At 40.9% G+C, this 27,894-nt stretch overlaps 1 protein-coding gene across 1 annotated transcript in view; it reads right to left on the bottom strand.

The window, feature by feature from the left end:
* nell2a (neural EGFL like 2a) overlaps positions 1-27,894 on the bottom strand; it is an 85,214-nt gene that overhangs the window by 10,002 nt on the left and 47,318 nt on the right. Inside the window, exons 13-15 of the mRNA XM_077596002.1 lie at positions 20,759-20,884; positions 8,660-8,782; positions 7,288-7,383 (exon numbers count right to left, since the gene is read on the bottom strand). Coding sequence (XP_077452128.1) covers positions 7,288-7,383; positions 8,660-8,782; positions 20,759-20,884 — 345 coding nt within the window. The remainder of the gene's footprint in view (positions 1-7,287; positions 7,384-8,659; positions 8,783-20,758; positions 20,885-27,894) is intronic.

Here is a 27,894-nt window from a genome sequence, read left to right as displayed (position 1 = left end):
AGTGTGATTTATGGGTGTGTGAGTGTGTATGTTAAGATTCTCTCGCTACGTTTGTCCAAACCGTGCAACGTAGAGAGTTGAATTTTTTTATCATGGCCAGAAACGTCTGTCGGATCCTAATAGAGGAGTGATTGAATTTCTCCCATAAGACACCCATTTTTCCAAAAGAGATTTTTCGTAATTGCGCAACAATTGTCTTTTGGTTGTAAACAAGCAGTTTTTAAAACGTGCAACAATTGTCTTTTGGTTGTAAACAAGCAGTTTTTAAAAAGCGCAACAATTGTCTTTTGGTTGTAAACAAGCAGTTTTTAAAAAGCGCAACAATTGTCTTTTGGTTGTAAACAAGCAGTTTTTTAAAAGCGCAACAATTGTCTTTTGGTTCTAAACAAGCAGTTTTTAAAAAGCGCAACAATTGTCTGCAATTTTTTGGAACATGGGTAATGGCTTTAAAAAAGATAAGAAAACAAAAAATATAGAATTGATGTTATGCGGTCTTTAAATCAAAACATTGAAAGAGAAACACAAAGTCAGCATTTATCTTGAATGACTGGAATTTTACAACGGCATTACAAGCTCTAGATTTGCTCCGCTTCATCAAGATAAGTGGCCTGGAGGAGCTCGTAAAAACTTGAAGTAGACTCCGCTTTATGGCCAAGGCACTTTTCAAGGTGCTTTTTTTTTCAATCGTCCAAGTTCAGTGTTAAAATTGCAGCTTGAAAGCGCTGTCCTTAGTTTGCCTCTCTCGTCTCTGACGCCTTTAATCAGCGGCTTTTTGAAAGGGGATGGCAGAGGTCGCCATATATGTCAACGACAGCTTTTTGATTTGACGGAGCTGTGTTTAGCCTACTCGCTCTCGAGCTTTGTCAGACTTTAGTTGAACTCGTCTTCAGGTGAACTCTTCGGTTTTCATAAGGATTTAAGCGACCCAGAGTGACCCGTGTGCTGAAATCAAAAGATATTTTATTTTTTGCGACTGCTCCCTCTGCATGTGTTCGTACCTGCTGAGTTCAAACCGCTTTTTTAAAGGTTTTTCACGACATCAATGCTAGTTCTGCAAAAGCGTCTAACCTTTAGTATTGGGAGTTAGCATTCTGCAGACATTCATAAGGCTACTCCTTTGCTTTGGTTAACTGCATAATGTCTAATTCTCTTGTTTTGATCTTTCATGGGGAAATAAAGGTGAATTCGGAACAACTTTTAATAGAGTTGAAAAGTGCTGCCTGTCCACAAGTTAGCTACCGCTATAGCTAGCACAAATTTGTGCAAAGAAGCTAAACAGATGTCAGATTTGTTTGCCGTCTGAGAAGCGTTGCTTGTCCACAAGGTAGCTAACCACCACAGCTAGCACAAATTTGTGCAAAGAGGCTAAAAAGATGTCAAAGATTTGTTTGCTGTCTGAGAAGCGTTGCTTGTCCACAAGTTAGCTAACCACCACAGCTAGCACAAATTTGGGCAAAGAAGCTAATAAGATGGCAGATGTTTTTATCATTTGAAAACCACTGCCTGTCCACAAGTTAGCTACTACTATAGTTAGCACAAATTTGTGCAAAGAAGCTAAAAAGAAGTCAAGGATTTGTCTACTGTTTAAAAAACACTGCTTGTCCACAAGTTAGCGTCCACCATAGCTAACACAAATTTGGGTCGAGCAAGGTGAAGTCTCTCAAGGTTTCTTCTGCAGATGTTTTCATCCTCTTTAGAAATAAATAACTCGCACGTAGGCGACTGTCTAGTCTAGTAAACGGGTAATATGAGGTCGAGATGAAAGAGGAAGGGCAAAGAAGCTAATAAGATGTTAAAAGTAAGAGGCGTTTGCAACCGTGTTAATGAGTCTTGGAGGCCTTGAGGAAAACCACGCGCAGGCTAGCATCAAAATGCCACAAACAGTTGCCCCGGGGGACGCCATTTGCATGAGAATGGTCGATCCCGAGACGACGTGAAGATTAGAAGGGCGGTTTGTCGAAAGGGAATCATATATTGTGTTCACTTTTCACATCACGTGTCGCGACAGATGAAAACGTCCCCGTTGCCACCTCCCACCTGACGCCCGGCTCGTGAATATTTCAAAGCCGCAACTCGTCGCCACCAAGGGGAGGGGGCGGCGGCTCTGACGCTTTAAGCTCAAGTGGCTTGTTTAAGCGCTGTGATTATGTATTCATTATTTATTTAGCCACGGCCTCACAAAGCGCTCCATCCATCACTCATAATTAGCGTGCCTTAATTAGAAGCCGCCAATGGCGAGAGCTGTCGTTTCGTTGAGCGAACCTGCTGCTTTTTCACTCGGCGACACGACTCTCGTAAGACGGCCATTGAATTTGGATTGGGAGGAGCCGCTAGAATAACATTGCTTGGATACTGTTCAATTTTCGTGTCCGCATACGGACATTTTGGCTCAAACTGCTTATTCTGTGCAACCGTGGAGTTTTATGGACTGGCTTTCTGGTAATAAGAAGTCTGACAGAAGGAGGTTTTACAGAGAGTACGGAGCAGAAAACAAAAATGGCAGCATTAAACTGTGTATAACTATCTTAGTTTGTGTTTTGTGTACTGTACTGTTAAAACTGTACTAAAAAAACAAGCTATATATGGAATATACCATTTCAGATTCCTATTATTACGTAGAAAATCTGGGAAAAGCTAAAAAAAAATCCTAAATATTAACCTAATACTGTCATACCTCTACTTACGAATGTCGCTAGGTACGAATGTTTCAGGTTACAATTTTTTTTTATATGCAAATGAGTGACGAGATACGAAAAAGATCCAATTTACGAAATCCCCCTTATATGTTATTTTGTTTAGAATTCCCCTTATTAAGCGATTAAAAATGGTACAATGCCACATGGCACATATTTTTACACACACATATAGGGCGCACGTAAAAATCTAAAATGTACTACAAAATGGACGGCTTTCGGCTCTGTAACGGGCTCTTGCCGCCATCTGGCGAAAAAACTAAAATGGCAACATGACTTGGCTATCAAATAATGTTGTATTTATTTTCCTTTTAAAAATGCATCCAATTGCTTTGAGCAGAATGTTTAGGGTCATTATTTAGCCATACAAGCTGTTTTGTAGAAATATAGAGCTTGGATCATATGCTTAAACTAAAAATGAAAAAAAAATGTTTTTTCATTTCTTCTCAGTGATTAAGATTTTTTTTTACCTTCTTTATGCATGATTATGTTTTTTTATTTTATTCCCCTCCTCAATTTCACTTATTCACAAATATGCAGCCCAAACACAAATAAAAAATGATTGAAAGAAAATGTCATTAATCAAATGAACGATCCATATTGGTAGGGAACTATATTTAAATAAAATGCAAATTGAAAAAAATATATAAAAAATATTTCTTGATGAAATAAAATGAAGGAAAATAGCCTTTAAAAATTCATTATTGTAATAAACTGAAAAAACATGAGTTCAAATAAATGTGGCCCATGTATATTATCCACAGAGATTTTTTTTGTTGAGTTTAGTGACTGGACGTCCAATCAATTTTTGGAACCCTAGTTGAAAATGATTGGACGTCTTTTTCTGCCAATTGGTGTTCAAGATTGAAAAAAAATCAATTATCCGAATACTGTGGCGCAGTTGATTAAATATCTTTGACTCCTAAAAGTGAGTTCCACATTTTTGAAAAACTTGAGCGTCTTCACGGGGCTTATCCGTTTTGCTTTTTTGCCGTTTTCCTTCAAATTCACTTTGTTGGTCTAAAAAAGACAAAATCGTCACATTCAATTACTGCGGTACCTTTGTAAAAAACAGTTCTACACGATGTTGAAATTACCAATTACGTGATGTATGGCTAAAAGCCTTGCTATGTAACTACATGTTAATAAAGCAGTCAAATAGAAAGCATAATATTTCCCCTTGGGAGTGCACAAGTGTAAAGTGGCTGGAAATTACCCCCTTAAAACCCAAGCGTTCTTTGTTATTTTTTATTTATTTTTTTCCTGAGTGTGAGATTTAGCTTCAAACTGTTCTGAGTGATTTATAATAAATTTAGCCTTTGCGAGGATAGAATTAACATCAACAAACTGCCCATGGCAGAATACTCGAAGGACGGCCCATCGAGCGTCAACAGTAAAAAAAAGTACAAAGACAGAATTGGCAGCGAGATAAAAAAAGGGAACGCCTGATAAAAAATAAAGAAGCGAGTGCAATCAATCCACTGCAAGATTGTGTACTAAAAAAATCCAACACGTCAACAAGGGCTGGCTCTAGAGGTGACTGTGTAGTTCCCTTCAAAAAGTTTGCAAAATTAGCCAAAGCACCTTCTCTCTTCATACCTGGAAGTCAATACCAATTAGCATACGTCAACTCCCACCTCTGAACCTCTTGGCCAATCATATTAAAGCCTGGCTGTTAGACCAACAACATTGCCATTACAACCCTGTCTAAAACTGTGCTATGTTTGTGTGTATATGTGTTCTCGTTTACCTTCAACCTACAAAAGGGACTAAAGATGGAAATTAGCCCTCGGCTACAATCTTACATATTTACATATATATGTTCATTAACATGAACATCACATAGCTCCTCCTCCTCCACTGTAAGATTTTGTACCAAAAAATTCCAAGGCATCAACAAGGGCTGGCTGGCTCTAGAGGTGAATGTGTAGTGATTGCTAAATTAGCCAAAGCACCTTCTCTCTTCATACCTGGAACTCAATAGCAATTAGCATACGTCAATTCCCGTCTCTGAACCTCTTGGCCAATCATCTTAAAGCCTGGCTTGCCATTACAACGCTGTCTAAAACTGTGCTACTTGTTAGCGTGTGTCATGGTTTATCTTCAACCTACACAAGGGTCTAAAGATGGAAATTAGCCCTCGGCTACAATTTTACATATTTCCATATGTTCATTAACATGAATATGTTCATGAAAACGTGCCGTTTCTTATTAAATAAATCAAATTCAAGCAACGAGCTGGCATCCCTTCACTCAAGTGCGGCCGGAAGCGTCACCACTCCCGACTTGACTTTCTATTAAGGCGGCCATTTGTCTTTTGAAGGACGTTCCGGCCGAGACGCGAGAAAGCCGATGATTAGACTCGGCCGGCCAAAGGAGATTTTGGCTTCCACGTGTGGCGAAAAGCACACGCTGGAGTTTCATTGGGTTGTCGGCGAGGCACCTTGGTTGGGTTGGTGGCAGCCTTTGGGTGGTCATTTTGACTGAAATTGCAGGGCTTTGCTCTCTAATAGACACGAGTGTCCACCACGTATGCTCCACTTAGTGTAAATGCCTGACCTTAAATAGACAGCTCTTTTCCTCCCCCGGCCCACTTAGTCGCACTTAATACTTCTATGGAGTGACCTGGTTTCGCAGGATACTGTACCTATTGCGCCGCAACCCGAATTTGTACACAGGAAGTCGGAATGCTTTGTCAACTATCACTAAAGCAGTAGAAAGATCATGAAGCAAATATTAGTATTTTTGAAAAAAAAACAGGCCCTAGACATTAGATAATATGTGACAAAAGTACCGGATTGACCTGAATATAAGACGACCCATTTTTTTCAATACTCGAGTTTGGAGAAAAAACCTTTTGAACACCAAATTCATTTTTTATACATAAAATGAGTACATTTGAAAGAAATGAATATAAAAATATATTCAATCAAATCATGGAAAAACTGTATCTTGAATACATTACGTCACACATTTGTCATGAGAAATGAAGTTATAATTGTTTTTCTGAACTGTTTGTCCTTAAGAGGGTCGCAGGGGTGCTGGAGTCTATCCCAGCTAACTACGGGAACCAGGCGGGGGACAACCTGAACCTGGACAGCCAATCGCAGGACACGAGGACACAAAGGACAACTATTCACGCTCACGCTCATAGCTAGGGGCAATTTAGCACACAATTAGCCTAGCATGTATGTTTAGGGGATGTGGGAGGAAACCAAAGTATCTGGAGAAAACCCACGCAAGCCCGGGAAGAACATGCAAACTACACGCATTGAGTACCGACCTGGGATCGAACCCACGACCCCTGAACAGCGAGGCCGACGTGCTAACCACTCGTCTGCCGGGACGCCACTCACAAACTCTGACTTTAGGATATGTTGGAAAGGAGATCATTACATCATTGCATTGTGTTTACATTTTACAACTTAGATTTAAAAATCAAACTTCAACAACTTGGGTTCGGAACGAATTGCTGCTACGCTAATACTTTCCGTAATTGTTTGCCACCATTGACGACTAAATTTGGGGGGATGATTGGGAATGAGATATGGTGCTGGCCCTGGCTGTCGGACTTAAGCACCCGATAAGGATGAACTCCACTTTGATTAATGTGTGATATAAAGTAATACCCATACTGCTGCATGTGCAGTACAAATCCTCCATGGTGGCAATAAAAGGGCTACGAGGCCATTACTCAGCCAAGGTGGACGCACACATACACCCACATAAATGCTGATGAATGGCCAATAAGCAGCACCTGCATTTATTCATCAACTGTTTAGTGTAGGGGTGGCTAACCTTTACCTATGCGGGTAGAATTACACTGCGGTAATTGAACTAATGTGTACCATGCTACGTTGAAAGTTTACCTTCGTTTTCGCACACCTGACTAGAAGCCGCACGGTGGGTCGCAGGGGGCGCTGGAGCCTATCCCAGCTAACTACGGGAATCGGTTGGGGGACACCCCGAATGGGTAGGCAGCTAATCGTAGGGAACGAGGAGACAAAGGACAACTAATCATAGCGAGGGTTAGGCAATTTAGAGTCTTTAATTAGCTTAGCATGCATGTTTTGGGGTTGTGGGAGGAAACAGGAGGGTGGTCATTATTTGTGGTCATTATTTGTGGTCATTATTTGTGGTCATTATTTGTGGTCATTATTTGTGGTTACTATTTGTGGTTACTATTTGTGGTTACTATTTATGGTTACTATTTATTGTCGTTATTTATTGTCGTTATTTATTGTCGTTATTTATTGTCGTTATTTATTGTCGTTATTTATTGTCGTTATTTATTGTCGTTATTTATTGTCGTTATTTATCGTCGTTATTTATTGATTACTTATGTCTCTGTTTGCTTGTTATTTGTGCACTTTGTGGTGAATCTTTAAATCTCATTCTACTTATATAATGACAATAAAAGCATTCAATTCAATATTAGCTCACAGGTTAGCGGAGAGCCATATGCGGCCATACAAAGAGCCACGTATGGCTATCGAGCCATAACTCTAACCTCGTCCAGGTGTCAAGTTAGTCAATTACTCGAAGGATTGCGGTGATGAATGTCATAGCAGAAGGTGAGTTGAACATCTCTTACCTGTCTCGCATCTCTTGCCAGTAAATCCTTGCGAGCAGGCGCAGTTGTTGGGCGAGAGGCACGTTCCGCCATTATGGCACAGCCCGTCGCACACAGCTGAAAGAACAAGCGAGAGTGGAGGAGGAAAAAGACAAGAGCCATTACTCACGGAGATGAATGGCCATTAAGTACGCAATTAGACTAGCGGCGGCACATGTACTGTATTTGCATACGCAATACGAGCTAATTCTCCGACGTGACCAACGATATTATTTCCCGTGATGAATGTCTCTCGTCAAGGTTGACGGCGAAAAGTTCATTACGCGCGCTTTGGCCGTCTGTTAATGCGCGTGAACGAGTGAGTCAATGGAAGGCGGGCGGAAAACGCAGACGGCGCGTGCCGCGAGCCCCGTTAAAAAATATATCAAAACTTCATTTGCGACGAGCTTCAAAGTGCTGCATCTTTGGAAGTTCACGCCCCCGAGCGTAGGCTGTGAAAAGTGCGTGTGCGTGAAAAACGGCGCAGGTCTTCTATAAACACATTTTTTATCATATTTATCTCAAGAGTGAGCGCGCATTTCATTAAGAGGATGCGAGAGGTTTCTGGGGACGTTGTGGTACCCCCTCTAACACGCTTCTAAGAGACCTCTCAGGCACATAAAAGACACATCCAAGACACATCCAAGACACATCCAAGACACATCCAAGACACATCCAAGACACATCCAAGACACATCCAAGACACATCCAAGACACATCCAAGACACATCCAAGACACATCCAAGACACATCCAAGACACATCCAAGACACATCCAAGACACATCCAAGACACATCCAAGACACATCCAAGACACATCCAAGACACATCCAGGACACATCCGAGACCCCCCCAAGACACATACAAAACACCTCAAGAGACATCCAAGATGCATCCAAGACCCACCCAAGACCCACCCAAGACCCATCCAAGACCCATCCAAGACCCATCCAAGACCCACCCAAGACCCACCCAAGACCCACCCAAGACCCATCCAAGACCCATCCAAGACCCATCCAAGACCCATCCAAGACCCATCCAAGACCCATCCAAGACCCACCCAAGACCCACCCAAGACACATCCAAGACACATCCAAGACCCACCCAAGACCCACCCAAGACCCACCCAAGACCCACCCAAGACCCACCCAAGACCCACCCAAGACCCACCCAAGACACACCCGAGACCCATCCGAGACCCATCCGAGACCCACCCGAGACCCACCCGAGACCCACCCGAGACCCACCCGAGACCCACCCAAGACCCACCCAAGACCCACCCAAGACCCACCCAAGACCCATCCAAGACCCACCCAAGACACCTCAACGGCGCTGATGAAAACAAAAGAGCGTACCTTTGCAGACGGTTCCATTGCCGCTGTAGCCCGGCTTGCACGAGCAGCTGTGTCCTCCCACCATGTTGAAGCACAAGGCATTCTGGTCGCAGTCGTGGAGACCGCTCAGGCACTCGTCATGCTCTGGGAAGGACAAAAAAATTGCATTTTCCTCACGCGTACAAAGCTGACAAATGTTTGCTCACATTGTTGGATGAGATGATTCCTAAGTGAGTCAACGGGCCCGGGTAACACCTGAGGATGAGTCATTTGCGGCTCCTCGCCTCGCCATCTATTTGAGAGGCGGCGCTTGGATTTGTTGTGATTGTTTGGAAGCTGACGGAATGACAAATGAGGCGTAAATGGATTTTTTAATGCGCGCTAATGTATCAATGGAGACATCTGTTCGGTTTTGTCATTTCCACGATGAGCCGATGGCTTCTAAATGCAGATGTGTTGCTACGCTGAATTTGCACCGGCTCGTAGCTGTCGAGACAAGCATTTTCAGCCAAATCACAACAGCTTACACGGCTTTACGTAAGACAATACATCCTAATTAGGATAGATCCCGCATATTTGGGCGCCAGGGCGGGCTGAGTATACAGTACGTCTATATTTAGTCCAATTCTCCAGCGCGCAGACGTCCTCAAAATGAACTGGAAAATACAACGCCATTTGCTCATACACTCCAAGTAAATGAAAACCTTCACACAAACACAAGCAGGAAGTGTGTCTGTAGCACTATAGCAGGGGTGTCAGACTCGGGTTGGTCCGTGGGCCGCGTTAACGTCAACTCGATTTCATGTGAGCCGGACCATTTTAGATATAATATTTAGATTTTTTTTAATAAATGGGTTAAAAGAACTGGATTAAAAGCCCTGTATATTCAGTTTTTCTATAGATCTAAAACAATGTTTATTTTAGCTTTTTTAAATATATTTTTAGATTTTACAAAATGATTTTTGAACTAAAAACACAGAAAATTACAATTATTGATTTAAAAGGGGGAAAAATCAGGAAATTTAATATCCATCTATACTCTTCATTTTAATTTGATCCTAAAACAGAAAGTCGGCACTCATGATTGACTTTCCCGGGCCACACAAAATGATGCGTCGGGCCAGATTTGGCCCCCGGGCCGCCACTTTGACACCTGTGCGCTAGAGTGTTCACAAAGTCTCTGGGTGCAATGATAGCATGAGATACACATTACGCAGTGACTTTTTTCACGTTTTTTCTGCTTATCTTTTCTCAGTTTTGAGATAAATGACCGTATCGTCCGCATTGTTTTGCGGTATGGCGTTTGGTCTTTGTCACCTTGTAGTTCCGTGCATGTCGTCTTTTTATGCGCATATAAGCCGTAATCTCGATTCAGTTATTGTTTTTTGTCCGAAAAATGCGGCTTATATGCGAGTGAATACGGCAAATAATAAACTTGCAGGTACCGAAGCTTGATGATCTATCAAAAGCAAGTCTTAGTAAAACTCAGGGTAGCATTTATTTTTAAGGCTTGCAGATGGCCTCATGCAAAGTAATCGTGTTTAGTCGCCGCCCGCAGCCACTTCTTGTGAATATTTTAACGATTAAAGGGGGCTCCATGTTGGATTTTTCAACAGAGAAGGAACATCATTCTGAAAGTGGCCTCCAGTGGGTTATAAATGAAACATTGAGAAGACGGACTCCAAGTCCTGGTTCTCGGATACGTACGTCTACATTCATTTGTCCGTTTATTTGCTCATCAAGTCAAACATTTGTGTCATTTCTATGTTTTACCGCAATGACTCCAATGACTATTCAGATTTAAAACAATTTTCAGTCTGTTTCCGGGCAGCTGGGAGACCTGGGAGAATAATCTGCACCCATTTAATGAACACTTATCCTTCGAGGCCTCCACCATGTTTGCTTCCAAGGTGAGCGAGATGTTTCTCTTGTCTTTTGTAATCCCCGCAGCGGCGCCGCCGTCTTTTATCTTTGGACCCAAAAGCAAAGCTTTAAAGTGATGTCAAAGCGTTTCAACCCTCTCCTCGAGCAATGAAGTCCTTTTAATGTACGTACATCCTTCACGTGCCCCTGAACGGTCGCGGACCATCGTACCTCCGAGGCGCACAAAAGCAGAAGGCGCCTCTGCTCGCCGCGGAGATTTGCACAAAAATTGCTTTTGGAGATAAGGACATGCTTGGCAAGCTGGGATGAAAGGCGAGCTTTGACCTTCCCCTTGACAAACTCTGCAAACTTTACTATTTGTTTCATTTTAGTCATCATTTGAGGAACAACAACATTTTAAAAAGTACAATCAGGTGACGGGAAACGCCGCGAGACGTTTCTGGGGACGTTGTGGTACCCCCTCTAGGACACCTCCGAGACACATAAAAGACACATCCAAGACACATCCAAAACACCTCTAAGAAGCATCCAAGACGTATCCAGGACGCATCCAAGACGCATCCTAGACGCATCCTGGACGCATCCTGGACGCATCCTGGACGCATCCTGGACGCATCCTGGACGCATCCTGGACGCATCCTGGACGCATCCAAGACGCATCCAAGACGCATCCAAGACGCATCCAAGACGCATCCAAGACGCATCCAAGACGCATCCAAGACGCATCCAAGACGCATCCAAGACGCATCCAAGACGCATCCAAGACGCATCCAAGACGCATCCAAGACGCAGCCAAGACGCATCCAAGACGCATCCAAGACGCATCCAAGACGCATCCAAGACGCATCCAAGACGCATCCAAGACGCATCCAAGACGCATCCAAGACGCATCCAAGACGCATCCAAGACGCATCCAAGACGCATCCAAGACGCATCCAAGACGCATCCAAGACGCATCCAAGACGCATCCAAGACGCATCCAAGACGCATCCAAGACGCATCCAAGACGCATCCAAGACGCATCCAAGACGCATCCAAGACGCATCCAAGACACATCCAAGACGCATCCAAGACGCATCCAAGACGCACCCAAGACGCACACAAGACGCACCCAAGACACACCCAAGACACACCCAAGACACACCCAAGACACACCCAAGACAAATCCAAGACACACCCAAGACACACCCAAGACACACCCAAGACACACCCAAGACACACCCAAGACACACCCAAGACACACCCAAGACACACCCAAGACACACCCAAGACACACCCAAGACACACCCAAGACACACCCAAGACACATCCAAGACACATCCAAGACACATCCACGACACATCCAAGACACCCCCAAGACACCTCTGAGACACACAAAAGACACAAAACACATCGATGGTATTGGTAAATTGGTGGAAGAATATTAAAGGATTTCATCACTCAAAAGTTATTTTACTCAACTTTTTATTTGGTTGGTTTATGTTTTTGTCCTTAGTTATTTCCACGTCTAAAATTAAAAAAAAAAAATCAGGCCTAGATAAATGATAAAATCGTATTTAATTAAACTCATGTTCTTTTAATTTTTAGCTAGTGTCCCACGACTCAAATGTCTTGTTTTTATGGTCACATTTTTTGGTCTAAACGACAATATAAAGTTTGTACATCTACTTACGAATAACTCTAGGTACGAAATTTCAGGTTACAAAATCGTAAATGTAAATGCATTGCCTGTATCCGTTATTTTATTTTGAAATTGTCGTGGCAAGATTATTTGCGGCTGCGTTTACTTCCGGTTGGAGCAGCTATATTTAAAATTATTGGAGCGAATGAAATAAGTAAGCAGGCCCTGTGATTCTTCTAAAAACAGAAGAGACGAAAGTGACGTATTGTTGGCGGATATTGAAAGGCAATACGACCTTTTTGCATGCTTGTTATTCATTTAATGACATTAATAAATATTTTTTTATTTCATTTTTCAGTGTTTCTCACATCTTTCATACAAAATTGGGACACTAATCATTTTTAAAGGGTTGAGTTGGTAGTTTTTTGAAGACCTATGAAGGAATTTACATATAAAGTACTGCTCTACTTACAAAATCCACAAGTTGCGAAAAAAGTTTTGGAACCAATTAATTTCCTAAGTAGAGGTTCCGACTGTATATTCTAATAACACGACTTTAGTATGTTTCACGCGGACAAAAGACATTTTTATCGTCATTTCTGAATTTTCCTTGGTTATTTTACAACTTAATTGCTTTAACTTTATCCCACCTGAGACGACATAATGTAACTTTTTCTTTGCGGTCCATTTTATTTCCAATCTGTCCCTGACTCAACCTAAGCGGGGACATGGCCACCGCGGTCTAAATTTAAGAGCGCAAGGGACAGAGGCGTTTGGACCACTGGCAAGGTCACGCCGAATGGACAATGCAAGCTAAGTCTTTCTCTTCCCTCTCTGGGGTTCAGTGTTTGACTTTAGTTGGGTATTTGACGATATTACACGCCTGCGCTGGGAGCCGGGAAGTAATTGCTCTTTTGGCTTCTGCTTCGGCTTCTCCAGGCGCCGACAGACAAACAATCAATTATGTACAGTAAGTCAGCGGGGATGCGAATTGGCCTCTTTGACTGACTCTACCCTCGGATACGTAGCGCAACCTTGAGTTACCCCGTTGACGACAGTCTTTTCTCCTTTTTAAAGAGCAGAATGACAGACGGAACGACAAAAGGAGAGTGTTCTTGGGATATCATCTATATTCAGCAGAGTAGAACTTTGAAATGTCCACTAGATCAACAAGCAGTGACCTCACCAAAAAATAGGAACCAACCAACCCATAAATGCCCCGAAACCAAGGGTGTCAAACTCGGGTTGGTTCACGGGTCACATAAACGTCAACTTGATTTCATGCAGGCCGGACGATTTTAGATTTTTTTTAATAAATGGATTAAAAGAACTGGATTAAAAGCCCTGAATATTCCGTTTTTTATAGACCTAAAACAATGTTTATTTCAGCTTTTTTATATATTTTTAAATTTTACAAAATGATTTTTGAACTAAAAACACAGAAAAAAATAATTTAAAAATGACAATTATTGATTTAAAAGGGGGAAAATCAGGAAATTTAATATACATCTATACTCTTCATTTTAATTTGACCCTAAAACAGAAAGTCGGCACTCATGATTTGACCTGGAATTGGCCTCACATCAAGAGGACCCAACCCATTAATGTCATACCTGTCAACCTCTGCCGATAACTGCCCTTATAAATGATTATGATTCCCCTTACAAACCCCCAAAAAACCTTACAAACACTGTACGACTCGTACGGTGTTTGTAAGGTTTTGGGGGGTTTGTAAGGGGAATCATAATCATTTATAAGGGCAGTTATCGGCAGAGGTTGACAGGTATGTTAATGCCCCTAAATCATCCATCAGTGACCTAACCAAAAAATAGGAACCCCCAAATCCATAAATGGCCCTAAACCAACCATAATCATTTATAAGGGCAGTTATCGGCAGAGGTTGACAGGTATGGTGACCTAACCAAAAAATAGGAACCAACCAACCCATGAATGCCCCTAAACCAAGAGGAAGTGACCTGGAATTGTCCTCACGTCAACTACTACCCCCTAAATGGCCCTAAACCAACAGGAATTGACCTACAATTGGCCTCACACCAAGAGGACCCAACCCATAAATGCCCCAAAATCAACAACCAGTGACACTGCCAAAAAGTAGGAACCAAGCAATCCATAAATGGCCCTAAACCAGCAGGAAGTGACCTGGAATTGGCCTCGCATCAACAGGACACAAAATCTATGAGGGAAATGGTAAAATTCAACGATTTTAAGGCAATTTTAAGGGTACGGCTTGTACACGGAGGCAGCTTGTATGTGAGAAAATACGGTAATTCAAAATAAAAACTTGCATTAATGTAAGTGAACTCCGGAGTAAAGAGACTGAGTGCTTTGGATTGGACGCCCGCAGACTTCCATCCACACCTCGTTCAATGCACGGAGAAGCGACCGCTCAAATTGGTATCCCGGTCCGAGTCCCCTGCGGAGCTTTTCTACCTGTTCTTAGAGGTAACAATTGGATAAAAGTAAAAGGTATTGAGCCCGACTTGGTTCCATTCCCATTTTGGATGCACCCCGGAGTGTACCGTGACCAGTCACCGTGTCCTCTGAAAGAAATGAAGAATTAAGAGCCAGCTATTCTACCCAACAAAACATCTCCGAGCGCCACTAACGAGAACTCCGGCGCCCCGCCGAAGCAGCCATTCGACTACTTTTTAATCTGCGCCGCTAGCAAATTTGATTTCCGCACCCTATTTGTATTCTTCATTCCCCAGATTCTCGATGGAGATTAATCCCCCCCCCTCCAACCCAGTGGATTAAATTGTAACTGCATTGTAGCATTCAGACTCCATTAAAAGACCTTCAAGTCGAGTTGCGCGTCTCCCGGTGAAAGTCAACGCGGGATGTGTGATTAAACCCGGCTAATACTTGGGGCTGGGTTTTGTGTCATGACTCATACACCCGCGTCGATCGTATTACCGTCGTAATCTCTGCGCCGATTTATTAAATCCGAGACATCGAGCAGCTGGCGTCGGATCGCCTGATAACAAATACGCATTCGACGGGAACAATTGGGAAAAAATGAGTGGTCGAAAATAACGATCTGAGTTTGATTTATTGAATAAAGAGGTTGAGAGACGGCAGTTGACGTATGCTAATTGCTATTGAGTTCCAGGTATGAAGAGAGAAGGTGCTTTGGCTAATTTAGCGCTCTTTTGTGGTAGCTCGACATACGAGCAATTGGAGATACGGGTAAAATTTTGAGCAAATATTTATCTTGAGATACGAGACTAGCGGCTGCGCCATTCCGCTTTGCATTTCCAAGGAATCGGACACCCTGAGAAAGACTCCAAAGGGAGCAGCGGTGCGGTGTCTCCGAATCGACTGAGGAAGAAATATTACCGCCATGAGAGTGGTGAGACAGAGAGATTAAAAACATCCTCTCCGGTTGCGTATCGACATTTTGCGTTCGCATGATTTACGAGCATTTTTTTTTTTACCATCCTCGATCGCTCGGACCAATTAGCAGATTGCAAAGTCAGCCGAAACAATGCGGCGAGCAAAGAGGATTGCGTTGACGGTAGTAGTTCATTTCGTGGATCAGTGTTTACGTACCGGATTATAGGGCCCATTGGCGGATTTAATCCCAGACCAAACGGCACGGAACCAGAGATGGCTTGTCCCGGGGTCTGGGTCTGACCCCACGGTGGGTTTTACACCAAGACGGCAGGTCGCCGGTTCACTTCCCAGCGTGATGGCGAGTCGATCGGCTAGATTTGAGTTTAGAAAAGCACCCCCGACTCTTCGGATGAAGGTCAACAATCCCCATCTTTATCTTTTACGAAAAACGGAGATTAGTAAGCAATCCATTAAAGGTCGACGCTGGATGGTAGACTCGCGGTGTGTGATCCGTAGTGCCGAATTTGTGTGTCCTTGTTCACCCGGAGATAACCCGACGTCACGCTTCCCCCCGAGGGAGGGAATTTGACGGGGCGCTTGATGGCTCGGCGAAGACGGGAAGGATGCGAGTTTGCAGTGCTTTTCAGACGACGGCGGCTTTAGAATTACGGAGTGAAATGGCGGTTTTACGGCAGAATCCGATATTTAGAGCAAGGTTATAGTTTCTCTTGAGTCTCGATTGTGACGTTGGCCCTGCTGCCTTGCTCAACGAAGGTTTTTCTCTAAAGGCATCATAAAGTGGGGCAGTTTGTGAGCCACTGCCACATTTTACGGAGTTTCTGGCCAGTTTGTGAACACACTTTTGAAACACGCCATTTGTAAAAGGGGTAAAGAAAGAACACAGTTCTGGTTTAATAGATTAAGAGCAATTAAATCCTTATAAGTGAAAACTAATGCATTTTTTGACATTAGAGGGAGCCACAAAATGAATAACAAGTGTCATTTTGTTTACAAAATGCATGTTTTTCCAAAAGTCCCATATCAGAAAGATGATTTTTTTGGGGGGGTTCCAATAATGCTGTATTTGTGTGTTAACACAAGCATCTTTTTCAAATATGGCCATTTTTTAAACTGCAGATGACAACTCGTGGAGAAATGCCAAGGTTATATACATTTAATTAAATTGGAGGGGAGCCCGCAGAGGCCACTTAAATGCTAACTTTTGGTATTTTTATGATCCTTCCATCCAGCACTTATGTTGTTCGGGGTCGTGGGATGTTGGAGTCGATTCAAGCTGAGTCAGAGGGAAGGCGGAGTCAACGTAAAACTGCTCGACCATCAGTCATATCGTAATCACGTTCAAAGTATGTTTACTCAGTGAAAATTGAACATATAGTAGGGCTTTTAAGTCATGCAGATGAACGTACGTATGAACAGTAATCCCTATATTAACGCGTCTTCACTTATTGCTAATTCACTACTTTACAAATTTTTTTTGCTATTAATTTTTTATTATTATTTTTAAAGTTCATAAAAATGTGAAAATCCAGGCTGAAACTGTACTGAAGAAAAAAAAGGTAGTTATAATAGAGGTGATCCTGCCTCGCAATTTTCCGATTATTGCGGCCATGTTTGGTCTACATTAACAGCGATATTCGAGGTATCTGTTTATCGTTTCTCTATTTTGAAATAAATGACCGTCTCGCGTTCTGGCATTTCGTCTTTGTCACCTTGCAGTTTCGTGCATGTCAGGTCAAATTTGTGCCCATATTAGCCGTACCCTGGATTCAGTCATCATTTTTTTGAGCTAATACGGCTTATATGCGAGAAAATACAGTAACTGCTTCAATTAGAGCAAGGGTGTCAGACTCGGGTTGGTTCGCGGGCCGCTTTAACGTCAACTTGATTTCACGTGAGCCGGACCGTTCTAGATATAATATTTAGATTTTTTTTTTTATAAATGGATTAAAAGAACTGGATTAAAAGCCCTGAATATTCAGTTTTTATAGATCTAAAACAATGTTTATTTTAGCTTTGTTTATATATTTTTAGATTTTACAAAATGAACTAAAAACAGAAAAATTGATTAAAAAATTACAATTATTGATTTAAAAGGGGGCAAATCAGGAAATTTAATATACATCTATACTCTTCATTTGAATTTGATCCTAAAACAGAAAGTTGGCACTCATCATTTACTTTCCTGGGCCACACAAAATGATGTGGCGGGCCAAATTTGGCCCCCGGGCCGCCACTTTGACACATGTGCCATAGAGCCTGAGAAATATGTAATTTAATTGTAATTTTATTTTAGGGGTGTCAGACTCGGGTTGGTTCGCGGGTTGCTTTAACGTCAACTTGATTTCATGTGGGCCGGACCATTTTAGATATAATATTTACTTTTTTTTTAATAAATGGATTAAAAGAACTGGATTAAAATCCTTGAAAAATCATTTTTTTATAGATCTAAAACAATGTTTGAGCTTTTTTAAATATATTTTTAGATTTTACAAAATGGTTTTGAACTAAAAACACAGAAAAAATTGACTAAAAAATTACAATTATTGATTTACAAGGGGGAAAATCAGGAAATTGAATATACATCTATACTCTTCATTTAAATTTGATCCTAAAACAGAAAGTCGGCACTCATCATTTACTTTCCCGGGCCACACAAAACGATGCGGTGGGCCAGATTTGGCCCCCGGGCCGCCACTTTGACACGTGAATTAGAGTCTGAAAGGTGATTTTTGCTGTACCTCGCCTTATAAGACATAGTTGAATTGCAGTATGCTTCCAAGGAATAGAAAGAATCTTTATAGAAAAACAAAAGTTGGGTTGACAATTTCAAGCCCTGTTGTTTGTCTTAACTCCCCCAATTGCAGTTTCCCGACCGACTTTGATCGGAAATAACTACATCGGCACGTCTCAAGTTGCCCGTCAGTTTGTCTCCTCTAATTCCACAACGCACACACCGCAGTGTTTTTCCACACACACCTGGTAAACACTTCCCGTACACAAACAACCACACTAGCAATCCTCAAAACCAATTGGAAAACACTTGAGTTTTCACAGACATTTCAAAACAAGAACGAATGCGCGATAAACTTCAGCTTCGGCGCAGGTGCTTTATTCACTTTTAGCTTGAGCATTTTCTTACTCTGTTTATTGGCACGGCCTCACGGTCCAATGTTAACTGGCATTGAGGGGGTAATTAGTTGTCCTTGTATGTGCAACGAGGGGGCCTGAATCACTAGCGGCTGGAGAGCTCTTGCATCTTAAGAGGGAATGGATTTACGCGTCGCCAGCAATTCTGCACTTCAGCCGAATTAAATTTCCGAGTGGGGAAAAACTCCCCAAAAAGGCAGCAATGGCTCACCTCGAAGCAGCGGGGGAGGGAGACTGAAATCCGACGCTGTTTGGACGCTAACAAAAATTTCTGACCAGGTGGAATCGGTGTCTCTGGTATTGACGTCTTATCAAATCTATACTAGTGATTATTACGTTCATTTACTGTATTTTCTCGCATATAAGCCGGATCCACGTATAAGCCGTACCCTTAAAATCGCTGAATTTTACAATTTCCCCTCGTATAAGATCCCCCCTGGTTCACAATTTTCACCTGCATATCCATGGTTTTAATAGGGGGTGCAAATGTGTTACTTTGAAGGGAACATTTTAAGAAAAGTAGTATTTCTGAGATACTGTATCAATCGAAAGGATCATCTGCTGGAAGGGGTGTGGCCTGCACGTAGACAAATTCAATAAGGAAGTCATGTGACCAGTACAACCAGGAAGTGTGGCTGTAGCGGTCTAGTTTTCACCAAGTCCCTTGGTGCAATAATTGCATGAGATACACATTAAATAAGAGTATCACGCCAGTGTTGATAATACCTGTAGCATCACTAATTAGATATAGAGAGGTAGAGAGGTAGAGAGAGAGAGAGAGAGAGAGAGAGAGAGAGAGAGAGAGAGAGAGAGAGAGAGAGAGAGAGAGAGAGAAAGAGAGAAAGAGCGATGGATAGAGATACAGAGATATATAGAGATTTAGATATAGAGATATAAATATAGAGATATAGATATATATATATATATATATATATATATATATATAGAGAGAGAGAGAGAGAGAGAGAGAGAGATAGATATAAATATATATATATATATAGAGAGAGAGAGATATAAATATCTATATACAGAGATATATAGATATATAAAGATTTAGATAGAGATATAAATATATATATATACATACATATATATATATATATATATATATATATATATATATATATATATATATATATACATATACATATATATATAAATATATATATATATATATAGAGAGAGAGAGAGATATAGATATAAATGTATATCTATATATAGAGAGATATAGATATAAATATATCTATATAGAGAGAGATATAGATATAAACATATCTATATATAGAGATATAGATATAAATATATATGTATATATAGTGATATAAATATATATCTATGTATATATTTTTTTTATTAGTTTCTTTTTGCATGGATACTGTCATTGATACTCATTGACTAGCAACAGTGTAACAATGTTGTCAAAAGAATTCAGAGACTTTTGGACTAGAAAAGAGGTAAAATGACAAAAAAAATGCACACATTTACATGTATTTTTACTTTTAAATTCTAAGTGTGGCTCTCGAGGAATAACATTTGAAAATATGAATTGTTTATGGCTCTCACTGTCAAAAAGCTTCCAGACTCCCGTCATAGACTGAAAAAAAAATAAGAAAAGCAGCCAATATGGCAGCACAAAATGTCGGCAGATGTGCAGCTGCCAGACTTCCTCAATTGCAATCCGCTGTTCACGAAATATAAAAAAATCCTACTTTTTCCCACAGATGGAACATTTAATTCCAATAGGCCAACAAAGTTATCATCCAATAAGTCTATTACAGTATACAAGCACAACGAAAATACCAAAAGGTCTTCACCACGTCCCCCAAGTTTAAACCCGGCAGGATTACCAAGCCGTTCATTCGCCGATTTCCAGCCTCCCTCTCCAAATGTCACGGCGCCGACTTTTTCTTTCCACGGGGTGCTATTTTGCTTTCTACTAACATAACGCTAAGCCCTTTCCCATCTAGCACAGAGTCGTTAAAGCTTCCTTTCACGGGTCACTTGCTCTTTCAAATACCCCAAAGTGCAAACGTGTCAGCGAGCACTTGTAATGGCATTCCGGACAGCCATTAAAAGGCAGCGAAGGAACTCACCTGTGCAGGAATAGTCATCGATCCTGATGTAGCCCGTATGGCAGATGCACATGAAGGAGCCGGGGGTGTTTACACACATGGTATTCTCCCTGCAGTAGTGTTTCCCTTCGGCGCATTCGTCAATATCTGGAAGAGAAGCAAGCAATGGATTGGATTGTGCCGAGTATTTTCTCGCATATAAGCCGTACCCTTAAAATGGCCTTGAAATCGTTGAATTTTACAATTTCTCGCGTATAAGCCGCCCCCTGATTCGCAAATTTCGCCTCCATGTTCATGGTTTTAATAGGGAAGACAAATGTGTTACTTTGAAAGGAAAATTTTAAGAAAAATCATCGCACGTGCTATTTCTAAGATAATGTATAAATCGATTGGATTGCACATTCCGAAAGGGTGTGGCCTGCATGTATACAAATTCAAAAAGGAACTCAAGTGAGCAGTATAACCAGGAAGTGTGTCCGTAGCGCTCTAGTTTGGATTGGATAACTTTATTCATCCCGTATTCGGGAAATTTCGTTGTCACAGTAGCAAGAGGGTGAGAATACAGACACAGTAAAAGACATTTTAGACATAAATAGATAGGTAATAAGTTAATAAATAAATAAATACATGAATAAATATATAAATAAATAAGCGTGTTGCTGAAATATATACATATACATGTACATACACACATGTACATACACATATATACATACACACATATATAAGCACATATATACATATAGATGAACAGATAAAAACACTAAACAAAATGTATTTTGATGTCTATGAATGAAATTCTTGTTCAAAAGTGAACTATATGCGAGAAAATACGGTAATCTTTAATGTCAAAGTCAAATTGTGTTCCTTCGTATTTCCTAAAGAGGATTGTCAAATGACCTTCATGCGAGAAATGGTTGAAATATTGAATAACGGATTACAGGCATTCCATTTCGAAGGTCACATATTGTTTTGAATCGATATTTTGTACGACGCGTGGTAAAGTTGAGCACTTTGTCATTGATTTAGCCTCCACTTTGTCTTGTCAACTTTACCAAAGGCGGTTTGAATGGCAGATTTTTTTCCCTGGAAATGTGTTATATTTAATACGTGTTACCAAAGAAAATGTCACTTTGTGGAGTTTTAGACTTTGGCAAGATAGAAGTGTTTAAAAAAGGGCAGCAATTGTGAGCATTCCTGGAATGAGTGTGAGCTTCATTTTTCCCGTTTCTTCAATGGAAACACAAACAAGTTTTCTGATTTGTGTACCGTATTTTCACGACGATAAGGCGCACTGCATTATAAGGCGCATCAACAATGAATGACACATAGCGAACGTGAGGGTGGAGGCGTGGCAAACCGCCAACCCGGAAAACGAAGGTAACAAAAGAAAGATTACAACAAAATTAGAATTCAGTTTTGTGTAAAGTTACATTAAACATATGTTTGAGTGTCTGTATATATTAATCCAAGTTCATTTAAATTTGTTTGTTCCGTTTACGAGTGCGTTGTCGTGGGAAAAAAACGAACCCCCCCCCCCAAACGTCTCTGTCTCCCGTCGGCGAAATCGGGCCAATTTTAGTTAGATTAAACACATTTTATCACTATTAAATCACTAGTTATGTGTTACTTTGTTAATAGATGGCGAATTAGAAGAAATAAAACATTTTTTCCAATCCAATATCCTGTTTTTGGTGTTTTTTCAGAGGGCTGGAACGAATTAATTTGTTTTCCATTCATTTCAATGGAAAACGTCCGCTCGAGTTACGAGAATCTCGTCATACGAGCTCAGTTCCGGAACGGATTAAGCTCGTATCTCGAGGTACCACTGTATATATGTTCATTAACACAAATATAAATATGTTCATTAATATGTGCTGTCCCTTATTAAATCAAACTCAAACTAACGCTGCTATTTGTTCCAAGGAAGACAATTGAGAAATAGAGTTTGAAGCACCCAATCACGGATCACCAGCTTGTTCCTCTACAAGAGGAGCTTCAGGATTGGATGCTTAGACATGGGACCAAATGCAGATGGCGCGTGCCTCATGGCATAGTAACAATGGCCGACCAATCGACTTCAACACACTCGTGGACGTTGGCTTGGTAACTTCAAAACGCGAACTGCTCAAAAACCAAAGCACACACTTTGCTGACACAGTTTGAGTCGAATGTAATTCAAAGTTACGGGTGCTGCTTTAAGAATTTCATTAATAGTTTGGCCTTCTCGCACTCACAAATCCCTTTTTTTTCGGTTGCCTTAGCAACAGATATGACTTGGCTCCAAAACAGCACGCCTTTGCACCAATCGACAAGATTGCTAATGCTATCGAAATTAATCTCCAAAAGTGTGATACAAGTAGATGCAAATGGGGAAAATTACATTTGCAAAAACAGACATGGTGTTGGGCAGGGGTGCCAGACTCAGGACCTCGAGAGCCCCTATCGCACATGTGTCAAAGTGGCGGCCTGGGGGCCAAATCTGGCCCGCCGCATCATTTTGTGTGGCCCGGGAGAGTAAATCATGAGTGCCGACTTTCTGTTTTAGGATCAAATTCAAATGAAGAGTATAGATGTATATTACATTTCCTGATTTCCCCTTTTAAATCAATAATTGTAATTTTTTAATCAATTTTTCCTGTGTTTTTAGTTCAAAAATCATTTTGTAAAATCTAAAAATATATATTAAAAAAAGCTAAAATAAACATTGTTTTAGATCTATAAAAAACTGAATATTCAGGGCTTTTTATCCAGTTCTTTTAATCCATCTATAAAAATAAAAAAATCTAAATATTATATCTAAAATGGTCCGATGCGCCACCGGGTCGCCCCAGATTGGATATAAAATGTAAAAAATAAAAAAAAATAAAAAACTGACAATTTAAATCAAAGTGCTTGGAGGATTCACAATGCACTCGTGTTACCGAATTTATCCGGTTTATGGTGCAGTTGAATCAAATGCGGAAGTAAGATGGCGATGGTGTGAATTTCGAGGCATTTCAATTGGAAATGTAGTACGTTTCCCAAATGGTTGCTTCAAAATAAGACTTTGGTGACAATTTGCAGGATTTCCGTAGTTTAGGGAGCTTGTCCGGAGTAAACTCCTGAAAGTTGGCAGTTCTGTGTACTGGCGACCAGTCTGCCTTTCGCCCAAAGTCAGCCGGGATAGGCTCTGGCAACCTTAACGAGGGAGGACGCACGGTACGGAACTTGAACCAATGATACGAGGAGCCGTGCATCCCCCGGGGTCATTTGCTATTGTCCGGGTCGATATTCGGTAAAAGCCGTGAAAGGCAATCTCCGCAGTGCTCGCCATTCCTAATCGCGATCAATCCGTCATTCGTTCTTTTGATTCCGCGGCCGCCTGGAGACATTCAACCTGGAATGCGGCCCGTGCTTTTGCGGCGCCCGCCCGCACTTGGAATTGAATTCCAATACATTTGCGGCGGCAGTCTCTCAGCACGCGTGTCCTTTTCCGACATCGCGTGAAGTAAACGCCGGCCGGCAATGGCGCCACTCGGCTGTTTCGCAGATTCGAGCCGCGCTGTTGAAAAAGCCTCCGGAAAGAAATACATCCCAGCGACAACATCTGCGGCTATAAAAGGGAGCGTGTCCTTCAAGGAATTCGGCCTGAATGAACTACATCGGCGGCTTTGGAGACACCTGTCGCTTGTGCGAGTTGGGAGAAAATTGGAACTAATGCGAAGGACAAGTGTCAACGATACAGTAATCCCTCAATTAGCGCGGTCAATGTAGACCAGACATGGCCGCGATAAATGAAAAACAGCAAAGTAGAGTCACCCCTGTTTAAAAAATTATTATTATTATTATTTTTAAATCTTGAGTGCTGAGTTTTAGTAGCAAGCGTAGGATAGGGGAGTGGCTTCTGATTGCGAGTTTCAGCGAGGATTTTCACATTTTTATGAACTTACAAAAAAATTTAATTAAAAAAAAAATCCGCCAGTAAAAAATATGCGACATAGTGAAGCCGCGAAAGTTGAAGCCGCGATATTTGAGGGATTTCTGTAATTTTTACAAAAAACAAACAAAAAATATATATAAAATTTATTTTTAATTGTATTTTTTTACTTCATTGCTGAGTCCAAGTAGCAAGCGGAGAAAAGGGGAGTGGCTTCCGCTTGTGAATTTCAGCGTGGATTTTCACATTTTTATGAACTTACAAAAAAATTTAACAAGTAAAAAAATCCGCCAGTAAAAAATCTGCGACGTAGTGAAGCCGCGATATTTGAGGGATTACTGTATGTTTTATATATATATAGTCCTAGTAGCAAGCGGAGGACAGGGGAGTGGCTTGCGAGTTTCAGCGTGGATATTCATATTTTTAGGAATTTACAAAAAAAATGTAATAACATTTTTTTTTTAATCTGCGATATATTTAAACAAAAAAGAATATTTAAAAAAAAATTACTTCATTGCTGAGTCCTAGTAGCAAGCGCAGAGGACAGGGGAGTGGCTTCCACTTGCGAGTTTCAGTGTGGATTTTCACATTTGTATAAATTTACCCCAAAAAATTCTATGAAAAAAATATTCCCCCAGAAAAAAATCTGCCATGTGGTGAAGCCGCGACATTCGAGGGATTACTGTAGATTCAGCCAGAGAGGGGAAGAGAAAGGATGGCAAATTGCAAACAATGTCGCTCTGGGGGAAATTGACAGTTTACAAGTGAGAAAGTAATGGGAAGGGCAAAACCACAGAAATACATTTTTTTTTTAAAATATGTCCTAAAGCAGGGTTGTTGAAACTTTTTCAATAAATCCACCATTTGCGTACCCTTTTGTTGATCTTGAGAATGAAGAACGATCTAAGAAATTGTACTTGTTAAATGTTAAAATGACCATGAAGTTAGAAAATATGAGAAATGTTGAAGGTGAAGCAGCTAGCAAAGTAAGAGTTAAAAAAAAAAATAACAGTAAAAGCGATTGTCCTTCCTTGGAGGGCAAAAGCGTGGATTAAATGTGGAAGATTGAAGTAGAAAACAAGAATGACAAATTGAGGACTCTGTCACTGTCCTCTCAAGAAATCTGAGGCATTAGCTTTTTGAAGGTGAACGCCAATAACAGGAAAGAATAAAAGCACCAAAATGGATGGGCCAGAAGAAAAAGGGACAAAAATGTGGTGTCATTTGTCAGTGGAGAATCCTGTCATCAGACTCGGGGTAAAAATTGAGGGTTCGGTTTGGGAAGTGCAAAACAACACGGCCGAAAAAAGCGAAAAAATGTCTAAATTGTTGATTTGACAGGAAAAAAATGGACGGTGGAGGACCTTGAAAGAAGTGGAGAGTTTTTAAGTGACACTTGATAGGGTGAAGACAAAAACCAAGCGACCGGAGAGAGATACGATTTGGATGAATGGTTGGGAGAGTTGACAAAAAATGAAGTGGACAAAAAGATTGGCCTAAAGAAAAAGGGTAAAGGACAGATTAAAGTTAAAGAAAAGAAAATGTCCAACTGAGGACTTTGTAAGGGAATGTGGTGCAAACTGTTAAATTCAATGAGAAGAAGATCCAAAACACTTAAAACTGTCGGGAAAGCAGTATCTTTTTTGTTCAAAAGACTAATATATTTTTTAAGCAGTTAAATATCTCCTGCTTAATTTGTCAACGCTGATGTTTTTCTTGATATGTTTACGTTTGAGATTGAAAATTGTTTCCCTGGTTAAAATTGGGTTTTTGTGCTATTTTGAACAGGCACGAATTTAAAAAAAAATATCTGTCTAATTTGTGGTTGTGTAGACTTAAATATCATATTGGCCCGAATATAAGACGACCCCCTCTTTTTCAAGACTCAAGTTTGAAAAAAAAATCTTTTTGAATACCAAATTCAAATTTTATACAGAAAATAATGTCAGTTCATCTGAAATAAATGATTATAACAATATATAGATGAGAAAAAGTATGTTATTTTGCCTCATTCAAATTATGCAAACACTGTCTATCACACCTTAATAAATGAACGTTTAAATATGTAAACTTGAGTGTAATCACATTTGTAAATGAATGGCTGCTGCTTTTTTAAATGTAAATTAAGCAATCTATTGTGGCAAAACAACAAAATTGCAATAACCATCAAAGTGTTCGTCATTCATCTTAAACATATCTGGCGCCAACTAGTGTTGTGAATGGGTACAATGCCCAGACCGCGATTTTAAGACGACTCTTTTTCAGTCTTATTTCAATGCAAAAAAACATCATCTTATATTCGGGCCTATACGTTAAATGCAAATTTGAGTGACAGTTAGCCAACCATGCTAATGCAAAGCTAGCAGATCTCATCAAACATGACATATGGAACATATGCAAATGGCCCAAAGAAATGCATTTTAGCAGCAAAAATATTTTTGAAGATGGCGTTGAGGCCAAAAAAATGAATAAAAATAAGCGAATCGGAGGTGAGCAAACGGTGACTTTGACGTCTCGGATGAAAGAAAAAGATGAAAATTCCAAGAGCAAATGTCAAGGAGCTTCACTTGCACTTGGAGGCACGATATGTCACCCAAAAAGGCAAAAAGTCAGAAGGAAATTCACTCTCCGCTCTCCTCAAGTGCGGCAGTAACCTTCAGCCCAGATCCGGAGGTGACGGAGCCTTGGTGTGATTGGCCGAGCTCGACGGAGGCCTGATTTAGAGCCTCGTAACCATAAGTCATCCCACATATGGTGACAGCGCTTAGCTTTTCTAAAACAATATATTAAAGGGCTGAGGTGATTGGGGAATTGGCACAGAGACAAATTGCTGTCCATCCATTAGGCCACTCCATTTTCTCGATTGGCTCGTCACGTGGACGGCGGAGAAAGCCGACCAGCAGTCGGCTTTTAGCGCTTAGCGGACAGAGGGGGCGGGGCCAATCCGAAAGTCGTATCTTGACGTACGACTGACCCAGTTTACGTTTTTTGGCGTTTTAGGAGCAAAAATATTGTTTGAAAGCGGCCATCACCATTGAAACTGGATTCCATCAAATTCCCGAATCTGGATTTGACGACCATATAGTGTTCGAACAAGACCCAAAATGGCCGCCTTTTAACAGCCGGCAATAAAGGAGCTTTGGACGAAGATGGTAATTGTTCTGACATTTTCACTTTCCCCTCTCCGCCTCATTAAAGTAATCCCACTGGATGTAAATATGGTTTTATCCATCTTCAT

This window comes from Stigmatopora argus, chromosome 3 (assembly GCF_051989625.1).
Source record: "Stigmatopora argus isolate UIUO_Sarg chromosome 3, RoL_Sarg_1.0, whole genome shotgun sequence".
Classification (NCBI taxonomy): domain Eukaryota; kingdom Metazoa; phylum Chordata; class Actinopteri; order Syngnathiformes; family Syngnathidae; genus Stigmatopora; species Stigmatopora argus.
This window is presented reverse-complemented; position numbering and strand designations above follow the sequence as displayed.